Source organism: Electrophorus electricus, chromosome 2 (genome assembly GCF_041902795.1).
Source record: "Electrophorus electricus isolate QZ-2024a chromosome 2, ASM4190279v1, whole genome shotgun sequence".
Taxonomy (NCBI): domain Eukaryota; kingdom Metazoa; phylum Chordata; class Actinopteri; order Gymnotiformes; family Gymnotidae; genus Electrophorus; species Electrophorus electricus.
This window is the reverse complement of record NC_137498.1, coordinates 25,455,779-25,474,707: the sequence shown is the minus strand read 5'-3', so window position 1 is coordinate 25,474,707 and position 18,929 is coordinate 25,455,779. Positions and strand designations below refer to the sequence as shown.

General features: G+C 37.6%; 1 protein-coding gene across 16 annotated transcripts in view; it reads right to left on the bottom strand.

Annotated features, from left to right (window-relative positions):
- The window catches only part of rxrba (retinoid x receptor, beta a), a 64,740-nt gene extending 51,757 nt beyond the window's left edge, over positions 1 to 12,983 (bottom strand). For 5 of the 16 annotated variants that reach the window (XM_081696604.1, XM_081696624.1, XM_081696615.1 and 2 more), the window contains exons 1-6: positions 12,604 to 12,944; positions 12,124 to 12,274; positions 11,302 to 11,531; positions 1,089 to 1,242; positions 504 to 683; positions 69 to 92 (exon numbers count right to left, since the gene is read on the bottom strand). In XM_081696604.1, coding sequence (XP_081552730.1) covers positions 69 to 92; positions 504 to 683; positions 1,089 to 1,242; positions 11,302 to 11,531; positions 12,124 to 12,139 — 604 coding nt within the window. In that variant the 5' untranslated portion in view covers positions 12,140 to 12,274; positions 12,604 to 12,944. Of the gene's footprint in view, positions 1 to 68; positions 93 to 503; positions 684 to 1,088; positions 1,243 to 11,301; positions 11,532 to 12,123; positions 12,275 to 12,603 lie in introns of all 16 variants that reach the window. The other 11 variants (XM_081696592.1, XM_081696600.1, XM_081696585.1 and 8 more) reach the window with 7 other exon arrangements.
- Positions 12,984 to 18,929: the final 5,946 nt, after the last annotated feature.

Sequence of the window (18,929 nt, the reverse complement as noted above, 5' to 3'; positions counted from 1 at the left end):
ATTCTACATCCCCTACATGCGCACATACACACACACACACACACCCCTCCTTCCCTCTTTCTCCTTACATCGTTGCCGTTCATCTTGGACCACTACAGAAGGAGAGGGAGGAAAAGACAGAATGAGAGGAAAAAAAGAGGGACACAGGGGGACAGGGGTTAGTATTGACAAAATTTCCCCCCTTCTCCTCTTTGTCTTCTCCCATTCTTTTCTTTTAACACTATAATTGCCACTACCCATAATTACCCACTTTAAACCATTGTGGTTATAAGTTTTCCATATAATTTATTTTTAACTTCACATCTACAGACTTCAAAGCAAAGTATCAACTGATTTTTGAAGAACAATTTAATGTTTAAATCAAAAACTTGTCCCTTCATCTCTTACACCATTTGCTGTGAGTGCACACTTGCTTTCACTCTCCTTACCTCTTATGCCTTGCCTTCTATAGCAAGTATTTTTCTGGTAGGTGGCATAATATGTACAGAGGTAAGAGGTCTTACCTTCTCTTTTCATGCCCATGGCCAGGCATTTTTGGTAGCGGCAGTACTGGCAGCGATTCCTCTGGCGCTTGTCGACCATACAGTCCTTGTTGTCTCTGCAAGTGTAGCTCAGGTCCTTTCTCACAGTGCGCTTAAAAAAGCCCTTACAACCCTCACAACTGTACACACCATAATGCTTACCTGAAGACATCAGAAGAAGGATGGAAAGAGAGAATGGGGTAGAAAAGATGAAGGGCAGGGATAGGTCATGAGTGCAAACTCAGTTATGGCCTCCAGTGATATCATTAATTATTAATAATTATGGTTTTGAATTGATTTACTTCCTACTGAATGAATATGATGTCATGTATCAAACTAAGCAATATTACTGTAAAATACTGTACATGATGGATTTTTAAAGTAGATTATTTATTCAGTATTTTCAAGATTCTTGATCTTTTCTTTATCTAGTCTACTCTACAAAGCTTGGCCACAATTCACAGAACTGAGTCTCTTCTTAACTGATGTGCAGCAGAGTGTTTAGTGCCATGACCATTCTTTTAGTTTTCCACTTCTCTATTTTTTTTTGTATGTCTTGTTATGTACCAGAGGAGCGGTCCCCACAAATGGAACAAAGGCGTTTCTGAGAGAGTGTGGGTCCAGGGCTGTGGCCTGAAAGTGGCTTTATGCCAAATGGTGGCTTTACGTCATCTGAACTGCTCACAGCATGCAGGCCTGACATGGACACTGTAGAGTTGATCTGAAAAAGACAATGAGATGCATTTTTGTGTTGTTTTTCGTGTTGATGTATCACTGTGTGTGTGTGTGTGTGTGTGTGTGTGTGTGTGTGTGTGTGTGTGTGTGTGTGTGTGTGTGTGTACCTTCCCCCACGTGTTGTAATAGCCCCTTTGTTAGCCTGGCTCCTGCTTATTCCTGATTTCACCTGTCCCTTGTTCTCTGCACAATCAATTTGTGTAAATAATTCCCTTTGTCTAACACACTGGTTGTTGGTCATTGTCTGTACTGTCTGTATTGTTTGCTGTGCTTTGTGAAAAGTGCAAACTGCTTATCATTACGTTCTTTGTTTTGTTTTTGTAATAAATATTTTTTATGTTCAGAGACTTGCACCTGCTTCTTGATCTTTTTTCAGTCACTCACCTATGTCACACCAAGAATGACAACAATTATTTCAGTCCAGAACACCATAACTGTAGAAACATTGAAAATACTCTGGTAGCAGACCCAGGTGTGAGGAAAATAAAAAATATAAACAGTCACTGAAAGGATTAGACAGTTTTATTTATGCCATTCATAAATGTTTGCATGAATAATATTTACAAGTGAATTTATAGTGAAAATGTATATGTACATACCCTTTCGCCAAAGCCAAGTTACTTACGAAAGAGGCCAACATGAGCTGGGTATAGGTCATTCAATGGACTTTAAAGTACAATAGTAGGGCAAGCAGTATGGAATTACAATTTATATTTGACTGTAAAATGTATGGACACCTGTTTGGTATCATTTTACTGTGCATCACTAGCGCCAAGTTGTTCAAAAAGTTAATCTGGATCAGAGTTATCTGGATTTGGAAAGCTCATGTTCTGCTGTCAAGGATCAGCACAATATAGACTATTAGCACTGTAGAGAACAGGTAGAATAGCCAGCATGGGGTCATTAAGTGTTTTTATTTGAAAAGACAGAAAACAGCACAACTAAACAATTACAATCCTCTCTAACTTGCAACTTCTTTTAAACAGTTTTGTATGTGGTAATAAAACTATTTTGGAACAAAGTTTTAAAAGTTTGGAACAAAGAGCAATTTGCTCCTCAGTTTCACCTAAACAACTATACCTTGTTCTAGCACAGTATTATATAACAATCTGAAATACAGGTATGTAACACTGCAATTAAAATCTAGTTATTAGTCCCAAAACCCACAAAATCTCAATCTACAAAGACTCAGATATGATGCTGTGCCTTTCTACAACTAAAAAAGTTTGCACATTGTGAATTGTTATAGGGGATGAATAGAAGTCTGGGGAGAGTTCAAAATAATTTCTTCTGTCTTTTCTGTGTTCACACTTTTCTGTGCTCACACCAGTCTACTGACCTACTAAAACCACTGAAATGAATTCATATCACCTTGTTAGTTAAGTCCTCATAACTTTAGAGAAGTCACTGGAACAAAAGTGGAAAACTAAAACAACCTTGCTGAGCTCCAACATTTGTAATGACTAGCAAAGACAATGTCTTGTTTACTTTTATCCATTGCACTCTATTAATGAGAAAAGCATTAAACAAAATGAGGATTAACATCTAACTGAACCATTTTCATCAAATATCAGACTGAATTGTATTATTGCTAAAAAAAAATTATTTTTAAAGTCCAAAAAAGTGCTCTGGCAAATGGGTAGGGCCTGCTTAGACGTTTTGAGTCAAGATGGACCAGTGTGACAACTGGATAAATATGCTTAAGAGAACATAAGACATGTTGCTGAGCCTCAACCCATCTCAGCTGCTGTGACTCCTCCCACCACCTCCTGATGCCCCCTGCTGTGGTTCACCCCCACCTCTTCTCCATCGCCCTGAGCAGACGTTCTTTTGCCACATGGGTTTCAAACACACCTACACTCATGGATCCCAAATTAGGACAATTTGGAACCCAGAATAGATGTCCTCTGCTTATTTGTTCTCATTGCTCATTTTGTTCTTTATTGTTTATTTTGCTGCTATTGTGGCATCCAATGTTGAGGAGGATGGGTCCCCCCTTGAGTCTGGGTTCCCCTGAAGGATTCTTCGTCATGCTCTTAGGGAGTTTTTGCTAGCCAATGCTCCCCTTGGCTTACTCACTAGAGGCTTTGATTCGGTCATCTGTAAAACTTTGTGAAAATGGCTGTTGTAAAACATGCTATATAAATAAATCTGACTTTGACATCCATACATGCTGTCACAAGAAAGTCTACTGTGTCTCCGGCACATTTTCAAGAGCATGGAGGAGATACCAGTACACGGGCCAATAAATAAAGAGCGCTAGACAGGGATATAGAAAGATATCAACCCAGCAGTAGGACCAGCATCAGTTCCTTTGAGAGTATAGCTCTACATAATGACTTCCAGTAGGCTACTGATGTACATGTTTCTGACCAAAATTGTCAAACAGACTCCATGAGGGTGGCATGAGGGCCTGATGTGCTCTATTGGATTTTGCAGAAAAACGGACTCTTAATAAGCTGCTGGCAATTATGGACAATACATCACACCCCCAGTACACTATAGTGGACAAACAATGAAGCACATTCAGCAGAAGACAGATACAGCTGTGCTGTGCTAAGGAGTGCCATATGAGATCTTTTCTCCCCACTGTAGAAGACTGTACAACGAGTCTCCTTACAGCAGGGACACTACCGACCTCCTGGTGTATGAACTGTGCTGAGTTACACCATACTCATATGTCCAGTTTATACTATCATTTACATACTATCTATTATGGTGCACTCATTTTCACTATTACTTTTATCAGATCTGCTATTCAAGTTCATTTTATTTCTGCTCTCTAGATTGACCAATTTTGGCACCCTAGCTTCTATTATTAATAATATTTTTACACATAGTTTCACTACCTATTTTCTCCATTAGTGAATAATCACTTATGCAGCTCTTTTGGTTTTCACCAAGTTTGCTGCTTTAGTTTTTATGGTGGCAATTTGCATCAACTCCAAATTGTTATGAAGAGTGATCAGATGAATTGCGAAGTCATTCCTTGCCATGAAAATTAACTTAATCACAAAAATTACTGCATTCCAGCCACTGCAATTAGCCCTGCCACAAAATGACCTGCTAACATCATTTCAGTGATCTCGTTAGCTCAGCTGAAAGTGTTAATAAGGACAAGGCAGCTGATAGCTCCCTGTCATGCTGACTGAATTAGAAGAGCAGACTGGTTGTTATAAAAGGGGTGGTGGTGCTTGAAACCATTGTCACCTTGTTAGCCACACTTGCCTCCAATTCACCATTGCTTTGCATCAAAAGGGCTTCACAGACAAGGACATGAAGGATAGCACCTAAATCAATCATTACTGATAACCATAACTGATAAATCAATTTATTGAATCATCAAGGAGAGAGTTTCAATTGCAGTGAAGAACGCTTCAGGCCACCCAAGAAACTCAAGAAAGCACCAGGACTGTCTCCTAAAGAGGATGTAGCTACAGAATCAGGTCAAGCAGAGCTTGCTCAGGAATGGCAGAAGGAAGGTGTGAGTGCATCTGCATGCACAGTGAGGTGAAGGCTTTTGGAGGATGACTTGGTGTCAAGAAGGGTAACAAAGAAACTACTTCTCTCCAAGAAAAACATCAAGGACAGACTGACATTCCGCAGGAAGCACAGGGATTGGATTGCAGAGGACAGAGGACTGAGGTTATTTTCTTTGATGAAACCCCCTTCAGACTGTTTTGGACATCTACACAAATGATTGTCCAGAGAAGAAAAGGTGTGCATTACCATGAGTCCTTTGTCATGCCAACAGGAATCCAGAGACTATTCATGTGTGGAGTCGCTTTTCATTTGGATGACCCTTGGGGATGTGGGTTTGCTGATAATTTTGCCTAAAACACTGCCATGAATAAGGAATGGTATCAAAAGATCCTCCAAGTACAACTTCTCCCAACAATACAGGAGCAATTTAGTGATGAACAATGCTTTTCCCACCATGATGGAGCACCATGTCACAAGGGAAAAATGATAAAGTGGCTCAGTGAACAAAACATTGATATTTTGGGTCCATGGCCAGGAAACTCCCCAAAACTCAATCCCATTGGGAACTTGTGGTCAATCCTCAAAAAGAGGGTGGACAAACAAAAACACAGAAACTGTGATCAACTCCAAACACTGGTTAGGCAGGAATGGGTTACCATCAGTCAAGATTTTGCCCAGAAGCTGATATCCAGCATGCCAAGGTGAATTGCAGAAGTCTTAAAAAAGAAGGGTCAACAATGTAAATATTAAGTCTTTGATTAAACTGGATGTATTTCAATGAAATGCTTATAAAAGTATTTCACTATTCCATATAAACATGACATAAGAATCTAAAAAACTGAGGCAGTAAACTTTGTGAAAATTTGTATCAGTCTCAAAGCTTTTGGCCATGACTACTATATAAAGACATTTCTCACTTGTGTTCTCATATGTTTCATCACTTAACCTCTGTGAGTACCTCCATTTTCTAAGCTCTTTTTAAACAATTTGAACTTGTACCCTTTAACACTAGTTATCTGAAATTGTATATATAGCACAATGATCATTCTAGTTTCAAATTGAATTAGACCCTTGGGCCAACACATTCATTCAAACCCATCATTTAGGTTCCACTTCTCATCTAATACAGAAATGTTAAGCACATTTTATTTTGGGGTTTATAATATGTATGTGGATGCTGGAGAGGAAATTTCAGTTATGCTCTACATTTCTTGATTCACCGGGGTTTTGTCAGATAAGGTGAATACTTTTGAGCATATACATAGATGTACTCAAGAGCTACACAGTATTTTCCACAAGGTGTCCTAGACATCTCCAAAGTGCCCAAAAAAATCATCAGTCACTATACATCAAAATGCATGTAATAATTATTTTGCTAAAACATCACAACAATGTTTGGCAACTTAGTAAAAGACAATATTAGCTTCTTTTTTACTAGCTTCATTGCTAATAGCATGTGTAGGCAGTTCCTGAATGACCAAGCCCACGATGATGGCCCCTCATGTTCCCCAGACCTGAATCCAACTGAGAACCACTGGGACCTTATGCATCAGTGCATAAGACACTGCCAAGTATTCACAGACTGTCCAGGAGCTCAGTAATGCCCTGATCCAGGTCCGGGAGGAGATCCCCAGGAGACCATCTGCCATCTCATCAAGAGCATATCCAATTCTTGTCAGCAGTACATACAGGCATGTGGGTGCTACACACTACTGAGCCACATCATATGTTATGACAAAACTGAATCCACTTGTGATTTCTATTTTTTGCTTTGATTTTCAGTGTAATTTTGAATCCAGCCTTCAGTGGGTTAACAATTTTGGTGTCTACTCACCATTATTTCATCATTTTATTCTCAGAGAAGTACACAATTTATACCAACAAATATTTTTTACTTGAATCTTTCATTTATCCAGGTATGATGTGTGATTTATGTGTTCCCTTAATTTTTTTGAGCAGTATATATCTGATTCTCTCATGTGGGTGTTTTGTGTGATGTATAGGTCAAATACAAAAAACAACTACTAAATAAACAAATACGCAGGATACAAATAGTCTGAGATCCTTCCAAGGTGAGTGTGGAGCAGTAGAAACTCAGTCCAATTCTTTTCATGATTTTCTCATAATGACTAACCAATTGTTAAATGAAACCAATCTGTAAGTCAGTGCTGCATAAGCCCTACAACTAGCATCAAACTTTCAATGTAGGAAGCTGACGTTCACTGACACAGCAAAGAGGTAGGTTTTCCTTTCAATTCAAATCAGTTGCTGAAAAAGCTAAACTGCACATAACTAGAGCATTAGAAGTCAGTTAGTGACATGGAGCCAAATGTTTGTGTGTTGTGTCTTACAATCAGTATCAGATGACAAGCTTCTGGTCACGTCAGTGATAATGCACTGACAACAGAGGGGTCACCTGGATTACAATCTGCTTTTCAAGAGGTGCCCCCTACCAAGTGCTAAGTAATGTCCTTGTCCCAAGGTTTGGTTTTTTTTACATTTTCTTCTATATTAGATCAGCTCAAACAGAGCCTAAATTATGGGGGAAGAAAACCCTGGATGTGAATAAATGTCTTGCCCTAAGTCTCTACTTGAATCCTGAATGATTATTGTGCTATATATACAATTTCACATAAGTAGTGTTATCTGAAGTACAAAGTGTAGAAGTACAAATCATTCAAAAATGAGCGTAAAATTGGAGGTGCACATGGAGGTTAAAGATCATGTGTCTATTTGTTTTGGGTTTTTTTTTTTAATATGCAATATATTGGTATTTTGTCAAAATGTTCCCTAAATACCTGTTTCTACTCTTAAAAACCCATATGTGTCAACCACTACAAATATTGCTGCATAGTAGTCTTCTATATTATTCTTGTTTAGTATAAAATATCACAAAAAGCAATCATGATGCTGTATCTTTGAGAGGAAAGAAGTACAAAGGAATGACCTGCATATTTTTACATGCACAAAACCATTCCATTTTATAAATGAATCATTCAAGTTGCAACAATGCCTAGATAAACATTACAGCAAGCTTGTTCTCAGAGTAAGCTCAAATTCCAATTTTGTTTAGCTAGAATAAAAGGTTGAATGGTCAATTAACCAAAAAAAGAAAGAAATATTCAGTGAGTCATCTTATTCCCCACATAAAGATCAATGTAGAGCACTGCATTGTATGGAAGTATACACATCGATTTTTTAAGTAGTCTAAAGTACATTCAAATATCTCTTACCATTCTTAACCACTCTTAGAAGGTCATTTAGTGTTTCTTTTGTGATGTTTTTGAGTCAAGGCTATGGTCACTATATTGGGAGACATGTTCGCCCCCATATTCAGATATCCTCAAAATGTCCCCCTAATATACTGAGGTAAAAATTAAAATATTTCTACGCAATACCTTCACACAATGTAAGGATCAATCAGTGTTCCCATCTGTTGTTGATGGGACACTATTGTACATTTACATTTACGGCATTGTAACACCGCACCACCATACCAGCACTGCTGACTAGCTGGTAGACTTTCCTGACTCTGACAGGAAAAGGTAACATTAATGTCAATGCATCATTTTGTGCTGAAACTGTAATTATATTAATGATTTACTAAAAAGTGTCAATAATTGTATGAAGTGGAAACTAACATTTTTGTCTGAAAATGAGCCAATTTGCAAATACTAAATCAATAATCCATCACTATTGATGTTAGCTATCAAAGCTAAGTTACCTGGAAAGTAATCAGCCACACTTTCAGGCACCACACAATTGCGACGGGCATATTCAACTAATGTTAATGTTTTAATATTTTTGCTAGATTTGTTAGAAATCCCATATAAAGTCTCAGTAAAGTCAATCACTGTAGTGATGTATGTGAACATGTAGAGTAGCAGCTTTAATTTATTGCATACATGAGCATGCTGACAGGTCAGAGAGAAAAGGTGACTTGGGGGTGCATGAGAAAAGGAGTATCATTGATTGTGAAGATCAAATAATACTATTACAACAGTCTCATCCTAATGTACAGACTCCTGTTATCAGTCATATATCTATCAAGATTCTTTCTTGTCACTAATTTAGTGATGATAATTATTTTTCATCAAGGGAGAAAATATGAGGATAATGACAGGGCAGGGAGAGAAGGTGAGGTGGAGGCAAGTGAGAAAAGGAGCAAATAAATATTGATGGTTAAGACAAGTAATGACCTTACAACAGTCATCCTAATGTTAATTTAAAATATTTAAATGTTAAATATTTTAAAATGTTAGTATTGCTTCTCATTGGTGTATAAGATAATACAATCAAGCAGGGACAGTGAGTCTGAGACAGATAGTGAGAGTGCGTAGACAGGAAGGTGAAAATGAAAGCACAAGAGATTTCAAGTTCATCTCATGAGTTAGTGAATTCCCTGTCCACAGGTAGACTTGGTGCCACCAATATTCAGTTCATGGATATGGCCTTGATTTAAGTATAAGTATGTTTTAAGCATTTTAATTTTATTAATACCAATTTCTTAAACTCACCAGATTCAAGGAAAACATAGAAGCTTGCCAAGATCTTCATAATTCAATACAACTTAAACATTTTTGAATTACTAGATGTACTGCAAAATATTTAAGAAAAGATGCTATCCTCTCTATTGAGTGTGGGTCATAAGCACCTTTCTACATGACAAAGACTCCAAACATTCTTCCAAGGCCACTGCTGCATTCTTAAGGAAGAATTAGCTGAAAGTGTGGCAGTGGCCAAGTATGTCACCTAAACATCGATCGTACCAATAAATGGAACCTCTTGGCCCTTAAAATTAGTAAGAACAAACCATAAATAAGAGCTTGGGTTCACTGTGTAGATTTGTAAAAAAATAAAAAATTATATATATATATATATATATATATATATATATATATATATATATATATATATATATATATATATATATATATATATATATATATATATATATATATATATATATACATACAATCTTTTTGTCCTTAGTTTAGATTTGTAAACTTAATATTGGACCATCTGTGGAGAATTTTGAACACATGTTCAGGCAGCACTATCCATAAAAAAGCAAAGCACTCAAAGAGATCATCCTTCAGGAGAGGAACAGAAGACACCTGACAGCATGTCATGGGATTGTACACTCCATACCAAGAATGTAGCACTTAAAATTAATGGAGGACAAATTAAGTACTAGTATGTTAATTATTTGTTACATTTAATTAAAGATTAATTAAATCTTCTTTGCAACCCTTTATTTATGCAGTTGCATAAACATTTTTTAAAAAGGCTTTTCAATTAGATGCATCCTGTCTGTCTTACTTTTCACCACTGAATTTCTCTGGCTAAGGTAACATGTACATCGACAATAATATTTAACTTATAATAACATAGCCCCTCTTCAGAACTTTGAGACAGGCCAGGCTGCAAATGGCCAGCCTTTATAGTGAAAATGAAATTTCAATGGTCAGATTTCATGTCATTTTGCTGACAGACTTAAAATAAAATATCACCAGAAGGGGCACATTGGCACATACACAAGACAGAGTCCCTACAGCCACACTAATAAGCAGTTTTAATTAGTACCAGTCTTAGATGGAAATGCATGTTATAGTAACCAAAAATATGTAAAGGGAGCCTATATGAATAGGTTATTTTATTAAATATGCTTATATATATTTTTTTATCCACTTTTTTGTTACCTCTTCTCTGAAGGGTTAGTGCATCAATGCATTTAGACATAGAAATATGTTCATAGTGTACTCATTTACACTGTGTACTGTACACACACATCAATCAACATATCAAAATTCAATTCAATGGTCAGCTACAGATCTTTAAGTCTCCTCACTGAACATTATTATCACATATTTTAACAAGCCTTTTTTAACACTGTAGATATGTATTGCTATTGATGTGTCTTGTTCCTAAAATATTCTGCTATTTACTAGTCTTAAAGGGGAAATCAAATAACATTAAAAACTTTACATTACATGAAATTGTAACCCTAAAGTGAGGGCATGTTATAATTTTATTTGCTGTTTGTATATCTGTGTTTTTGTTTTCTGTTTTTTTAAACTTGCTAATATTAATAATAAAAATGTATTCACAAAAAGTGTAACCCTAAAGGTTGTCTTCACATCGAATATAAAAGTGTTAAGAATATATAGTGTTAAAAATACAAAAACACCCCCATTTAGACTACCCTTCTGTTCTAATAGTGTTCATCTCTATATACCACTGTAATCTGTGGCTTATGCAAAAATGCCAGACAAAGAATAACTTTTGACCTAGGCTAGACCTAAATGGCCTAAATGTTATTTGCCTCTTTCCTGAACATCTGTGATTGTAAAAGAAATTATCTTGCCTCAATGAATATATATAGAAAACATAATACAAATTTACAGGATATATTTAACTAACAATTTATAGAATGAGTTGAAATCTTAGAAGAGGTGGCACGCCCACGTAACATTTACCCAGATCTGCTAGGTAAATGTGAATGAATTATAAGCAAAGTTTATGGTTCCTCACATTCATAAATTAGTAAACAGAACCTTACCTGGGGACTGCTGATAGGGCCATAGCCAATGGAAGGTGTCCCAGGTAGGCATGGGGAGCCCAAAGAAGAACTGATGACAGAAAAGGGTGATCCCATGCTGCTAATAGGACTGTTGACCGCTGAGGTAATCGGCGGCAGTGAGGTCATGGCAGCTGCTGAGGGGGCCAAAGGGGGCGACCGTTGGCCAGAAGGTGGTGAGGACACAGAGGAGCTGTCTGGACTTCGAGAATCTGTAAAGGAAATAAGGGTTAATAGATAACAACTATTTTCTACAGGCCTACATTGCATAAACCACAACTTGAAAATCTGTCCATTTTCATAAAATACAAATTGTTAACTTTAATGTAAGGATAAGAACAATAGGCTCTACACTTTTATTCAGAACACAGATGTAAAATCTAAATGTCTGACAAATACTATAATAGTGGCCTAAGCAACCAAACTGCAAACCAGAATCTGAAAAGCCTATTGAAAGGCTACCATGTAACAGGTCTGCAGGTTTTAAAAACAAAATTTATTCTTACTTATTTGTAGGGGGTGGACAGGGTGAAAAATACCACACTGCGCTATGAAATAGTGATTTAAAGATTGCTGGTGTGGCTTAGAAGCACTTCTGACACCATGTGGTATACAACCATTTACGCCTTCTTTCACATTAATGCTGATCAAGTCGTGGGATCAAGGCTGTGTATTGAAAAGCTTAAAATCTAGACATAATATATCTTGTCCAACTTAAAGTTAGAAAACAACCATGCTTTTCATGTATTGATGTACATATGTAATTTCAATAACAATGATAGTCACCTCCCCAAATTAACTTACCTCTGCTGTCGCCCATGACGAACCTTCAGTCCGTGTAGCTAAGTGTTTTGGCACAACGAAGCACGAGCTTGAAACCCGAATACTAGATCAGTTTATGACCGCGGACTGAGGCCCGGGCCGCTGGTTCCGTTATTAGCCAAATTATAATTATCTGCAGTTCACAAAACATAAGCGGTCAGAACCAACTGGACCCTGAAATACTTTTTGAATATTTATTTGTGACCTTGTATAGGCTTTTCTTGTATATGCAACAAGAAATTGCTAGTATGTTAATGTTAACTTTACTAGCTAGCTAGCGTACCAGCTATACAGACTTGGCCTGCTACAACAAATGCTTGCAAATTTTAACTGCTAACTGGTGCATTGGAAGCTAACTTACAAGGTAACAAGATAGACAGCTAACTATGCTTTCCTAACTCCAAAACAGCGACTCATCTTACTGTAAGGGGAGCCCATACATCAGTTTCGAAAGTAGCTTACCCGTTTTAAAACAAAAACAAGATAGTTGCGTCAAGTTGAGTTATTATAATATAAATGTAAATTGATTGCGTTCTAGCTAGCTGGCTGGCTGCCTGGCTAGCTAGCTAGCTAACGACTCCGAACGAAAACCTATGCTAGCAGACAAAAGCGCAAACTGGATCGCTGGCGTAATTATTTTTATCAGTTTTCATCGAAATATGACAATCGACATAGACTGAATAAAAATAAAAGTATATCAATGTTACCCAGAAAATAATGCAAACTTGATACAAAAATATACTTCGTTGGTCTTCTGCTGCCCCTCTCCCACTTCAGATTGTGGGTATGTTACTCTGTATCGTCAGCGAACCTTCCTTTCTAAAGAGGAAACTGAATCTATTTACATTACGCCATTTTGGCTCTTCAAGTAAAGGTAATATACACTGAAATATGTCATTCAATATTTAACCATTATGGAGTCCCATTCCTATATAACAGCTGTTCATTAAAAATGAACCATAATTTACCCATACAAAAACTGCAAAACAAATTGTCTCATCTTGATGTAATATTTTAAATGCTTGTGCCACTAAATTCACACACACACACACACACACACACACACACACACACACACACACACACACACATTATATATATATATATAAGGATTGTACAAGATCTAGATTTCAAGTGCGAGCTTATTTCATGGGATTGATTTTAAATCAATACCTTTGGACTGTCACTTCAACTGAAAAGACAAAAAATCAGAGCTAAATGTTTATGATAAATGATAAATTATATTTATTAAGTTTTACACTATTAATGGATAGTTACACAATTACACTGAATAATAAACTACATAGTAATAAACATGTATAATAGAATGCAAACACTTATTGCAAAATTATTAACAATAAAGCAGCATTATGTAAATTTTGTGAAATTGGCGACCTTTCTGATGGAAATACGTTATTGCACAGAACGTGCGACAGACGATTTGGTAACGTGGGTTGTGCTACCTTCCATTTCCCTGAGTGAATTGATGATTGCGAGTTTGTTGACGATGGAGTATTTTTAAAGACCTCGATTAGAACTTTGTGATGGAGTGTCCTCTAAGGATATATTGTGAATTATCTACTGTTGTAATTATATCAGCATTGCACATCTCTTTGTGTCACCATACCTGTATATGTTTATTAACTGGAATATATTTCATTGTAGCCTATGTGTATTTAGAGCTCTTCCGTGGATAGCTATCCAAGCAGTGTTTTTGTATACTTTCGTTTTGTAATCCTGCTCTATAGCTTGTGTCCTTTTCTCCTATGTTTTACTAGCGTTTGATTGTCTGTTCTCCGTCTCCCATGTTGTCGTTAGCAATTATACCTGCTAAACCATTCATCCTCATCGGCCTGTTTATCATCGTACTTTAGGCTAATTTACAAAGCTAACCATTATTAGCCATGTATTCTCCAGTAATTTTATTTACGCTTAAATTATAAACTTGGGGATGACAAGAAACTAGATACGTTCAATGCATACTATGTAGCTATAGCATTGTTTATACAATGAGTGCGTTTACTGGCACTTAATAATCCGGTCATTTCTCCAGTTATCTGATTATTCAAGTGGTCATGTAAACATCATAATTTGATTTCTTAGATCAGAGTATGACCTAGAGTGCTTCTGAAGTTCGAGGAAGATGAATCAATTTATATTAGAAAATTGGATGTTTAAATCATACATTCCTTGAGGTTCTAAAGTTCCAAGAGTGTAGATCAGTAGCCAGTTGCACCATCTGAATGTAAATTCGATTGTAGCCTAATTTGAATGTAATCTGCTACTATGTTCAAGTTCAGGAGCTACTAGAAATTAACGGGTTGCACCAAGTAACAGTTTCAACATAGCTCTTAAGTTATATTTTAAAATTTACACATACCCTGTAGTAGGTGTAAGTTCTGCCATAAGAAGTCCATTAAAATGGCCGGTCAATTTGATTGATGGGGAAACACACAAAAAAGAAATATGCATTGGTTTGCATCTGCAACCAGTTATGCAGGACAGATTTCACCCCCTTGATCAATTTGAGGACTCCGATTTATACTCACGCTTCCATTTTGTCAATTGGAGATATAAAAGGTCACAGACCTCCTAGCTGCAGATTGGCAACACAACACAGAGTCCTACTTTACAACTGTGTCTGACATTATTCAAGTACACAAGTCAACTGCATACAGAGTAATAAATGTCATTATGCAAGTACATCAACACTTACATGCAGTTCCCAGCACAGCATGAGCAACAAAATAATACCAGAAGGTGTTTCACATTGCTGGCTTTCCTAACGTGCTCAGATGTGTGGATAGTAAACATTTTGGAATCAAGACCCAGATGCATCATGGGTATGAATATATCAACAAAGGGATACCATTCCTCAATGCTCATCTTATCACGTTGTGTGATCAAATGGCCAAGTTCCAGACATGACAGCTGCATTCTCAGGCATATGGAAGGAGCGCATTCTCAAGTATAGAAAAGTACTTATTACCACTCGAACAGTTCATCTCTCAACCCTAATAGAAAATAATAATCCTAGACTTTTATTTATACAATTTCACATCTGACTAGGAATATAACTGACACATGCTCAGATACACATAGTAGTATTAAGTTCATTCATTTTTTTCAGTGAAAAAATTAAGCACATTAAAAATAACATTCAGAGTATTGACAGGACATTGGTCAGCTACTAAATAGAGACCTTTCAGCATACAAGGTTAGCTATGGTGTCCCAAAATGATCTGTTGTAGGGCTTCTGCTATTTTCTCTATATATATGCTATCTCTAGGTGATATTATATGTAAACACTGTGCTAGTTTCCACTGCTATACTGATAATACTCAGCTATATGTCTCAGCCAAACCAGAGGACATATATCATCTTAGCATTATTGAGGAGTGTGTAAAGACATCAGACACTGGATGTTGAGAGACCTTCTCTCACTTAATCCTGACAAATCAGAAGTTCAGAAAATCAGAAGGAATGTGCTCTCTTCACATAATGCAGAAAAGCTAGTCCATGCCTTTATCACATCTAGATTACAATAATGTAAGCCCTTACCATCTGGCTGTTCCACTAAGTGCCTAAAGAAGCTCCACCTAGTTCAAAATGCAGCAGCCAGAGTTCTTAATGGAACTAGAAAGTTTGATCACATTACTCCTATCTTGGCTCCATTACGTTGGCTCCCAGTAAAATATTGATTGTATTGAAAATACTTCTAATGACCTACAAAGCACTGATTGGTCTGGACCCACAGGACCTTAGGTCCTAGTGTATTATGACCCACCATGTGTGCTTAGATCAATAGGTGCAGGCTCTTTACTAGTACCAAGAATAGGGGCAGATACTATAAAGCTCCCATTCTATAGAATAACCTTACTGTAAATGTTTGAGACTCAGACACAGTCTCAATATTTAAGACTGTACAGTCAGGCATTTTATTAAATATTTCCCATCTTAGGTAAAGGTGTACATCTGAGGGTCCATGTACATTGTGAACTGTGGTAAACTGGGAGGTTATGATGTTGTCACTTCACCTCTCTTTTGTTGACTGAGAGCGGTGGAGTGCTGATGTTCCAGGGTTCCCCCTTGCCTGTGTTTCCTTCTGGCTCTATCCTTTTAGCTGTGCTGCCATAGCTAGATCTGCCAGAGTCCATCTTTGCACATTATAGAGAGAAGCTGCATCACTGCCTGGTTTTGAAATTGCTCCATCGCAGACCTCATGACCTTGCAGAGAATAGTGAGAATAGCCAAAAGCAATCATTGGAGACCCTTTCCTCTGTATCATGGACATTTATAACACATGTTCTCTCCGCAAAGCTACCACCATTGTGGATGATCCCATACCCCCTTCCGCAAACTCTTCTCTCTGCTGCCATCTGGGAAAAGGTATCAATGCATTTGGGCCCTTACAGCAAGACTGTTCTTCCCCATGCCATCACACTCCTCAACCCCTGACAACAAATATTAAACAAATACTGTATTCCATTTAACAATACTATGCTCCCAAATTATTAGCTACTGTATGCTATAAGGGTATTTGTTAAAACATCACAATATGGTAAATCTTTTGCATGTCTAACCACTTGGTCTCATGCACAGGTCAGTGTTGCCATCTATGTGTATTTCACATTGTTTAAACTTATGTTCTTCTTGTGACAACGGCTGCTGAATGGAAGCAAGAGGCGGGTCAACAAGGAGGTACTCCTTATTCTCCATTGGTTTGTTAGCAATGGAAGCACTTAACCTCAAACACAAAATACAGAAGAGCTAGTCTTCCTCTAGGCAAATGACAGAAAACGTTGTTCGATTTGACGTCGTAGGACCACTAATGTGCAGCTCTGTCTCCGAGGATCTGTGGGCTGAAATAGAGCAGAGAGTGAATGTGGAACAGGTGAAAGCAATCAGTAGTCAGGGGACTGGGAACGGGGCAGGTGCGAGGTGTAATCCTTAGCAGGAGTGGGCGTGTCTCCCCTGCTATCTGGCTGACCAACTGTGACACTTCTTTTGAGTTGCTTCATGGTCCTTGAGGAACATTATTTTGTTTCACTATATACCTGTATTAGCTGAAATGACAATAAAAGGCCTTTTGACTTGAATTGAGGAATATATATGCTGGGTTGTTCATAGAGTTTATGGTTCTGGTAATCAAGGATTTCACAGTTGAAATGATATTAATTTAAATATAAATACTAAGATTGTGTCTGAGTCTTGAACATTGACAGGAAGTTTATACGAAAAGGCTCTGCCCCTTATTTGAGTTACTAATTTCCTTATTCAAGTTACTAATAAAGAGCATGCACCTTTTTAACTAAACAGATGTGGCAAATAACAGTTGTTTTAAAAACAGTTTGGACAGCAGTGAGCTCCTGATTAAGCATGATGGTGAATTAGTGGTGTCATTAGGTAATTTCTGGACTTGCCAGGCTAAACCATTGGTCTGGTTTAGGGTCCCATTGGTCACTCCACCCAAAAAGAAAGCCCACCCAACAGTGACCCCAGGGCTAGTCCATGGGTCAGCTAGGATGTGGCTGCGGAAGGTGTTAGGGACACCTCAATGTCAGTTCAACAAGACTAATGACAGAAGCACCAGATATGGCTAGGCTGGAGTAACAAGTACCAGTCCTACTGTAGAGTTCCTATAAGCCTTATTTCCACAGTCCCATACAATAGTCTCTGTGGACCACATGACTGTGAATTGGCAAAAAGATTTCTGATTGTTAAATAAGCAATTTGCTCATTGTGGTAAATTACATGGCCACTTGGGCATGAGTAATGTTATCCTCATGGTGTGGACACATTGGGAATGTCCCAAAAATAGTAAGCCATTATTATTAGATATACAAATATAGCCATACTGCTGATGCACTACATGGGTTACATTATTTTTCCACCACTAAAATGACTAGGGGGTGTAATAGGAATATGGGGTCTATGTAGTCAATTTGAGGATGTGGAGAGTTCCACATCCTCAAATGTGAATGAGGACAGTTCACCTTTTACATGGGGACATTAATCTTGTTAGCTATCATCAATGGCAGCAGACAGTTGAAAGGGTGAAAGTTGACTTAAGTCAGAAGGGGTAAATCCACAGGTGTCATCCCATCCTACACCAAAAGCCTGGCATACATGGCACGGAGTAAATCTAGTGACATTATAAAGTACTTCTTAGGACAGGTAACAGGCCAGGTTGTCTTCACATTTACTCAGGGTGTTGAATGTTCAGGTTACCATGTGGAGCAAGGCTAACAGCAACACTAATGCATACATTTTCTCTTATGTTCCCTTATATCTAATTTGTCCAATCAGCTAGGCTTTAAAGGATAACCAAGGCATGCCTGTTAGTGAAGATGGTCTTAGAGGTTGTTGGTCCTCCATGTTGCCAGGTGTGCCAAACCATCAGATCTTGGGCACAGCCAGGTTAACCTAATGTCAGAATAGACCAGTAAAAAGGGGGAGAGTGAGAGGAAAAAAAAAACATCCTGAACTTTGATCTACATCCCCCCTTTAATCTACAAGCATGGATCCATTGAGACAGAAAAAAGATGTATTGGTTAGTACATCTTTTTTTGGCAACAACAGTGATAAGTGGTCCATAAAGTGCCTAACCGAATTTCCTAGGAAGCAAACATTTGCTTAACACCTTTTCTCTAGACTATCTGATGAGTTGGTTTACCTGTAGATAGAGGTTTGTACCTGGTGAGTGAGCACTGGTGAGTTTTTTAATGAGCACCCCATTCACAAATCTCTGTTGACACCTCTGCTGTTGACTATCACCCTGCACTGCT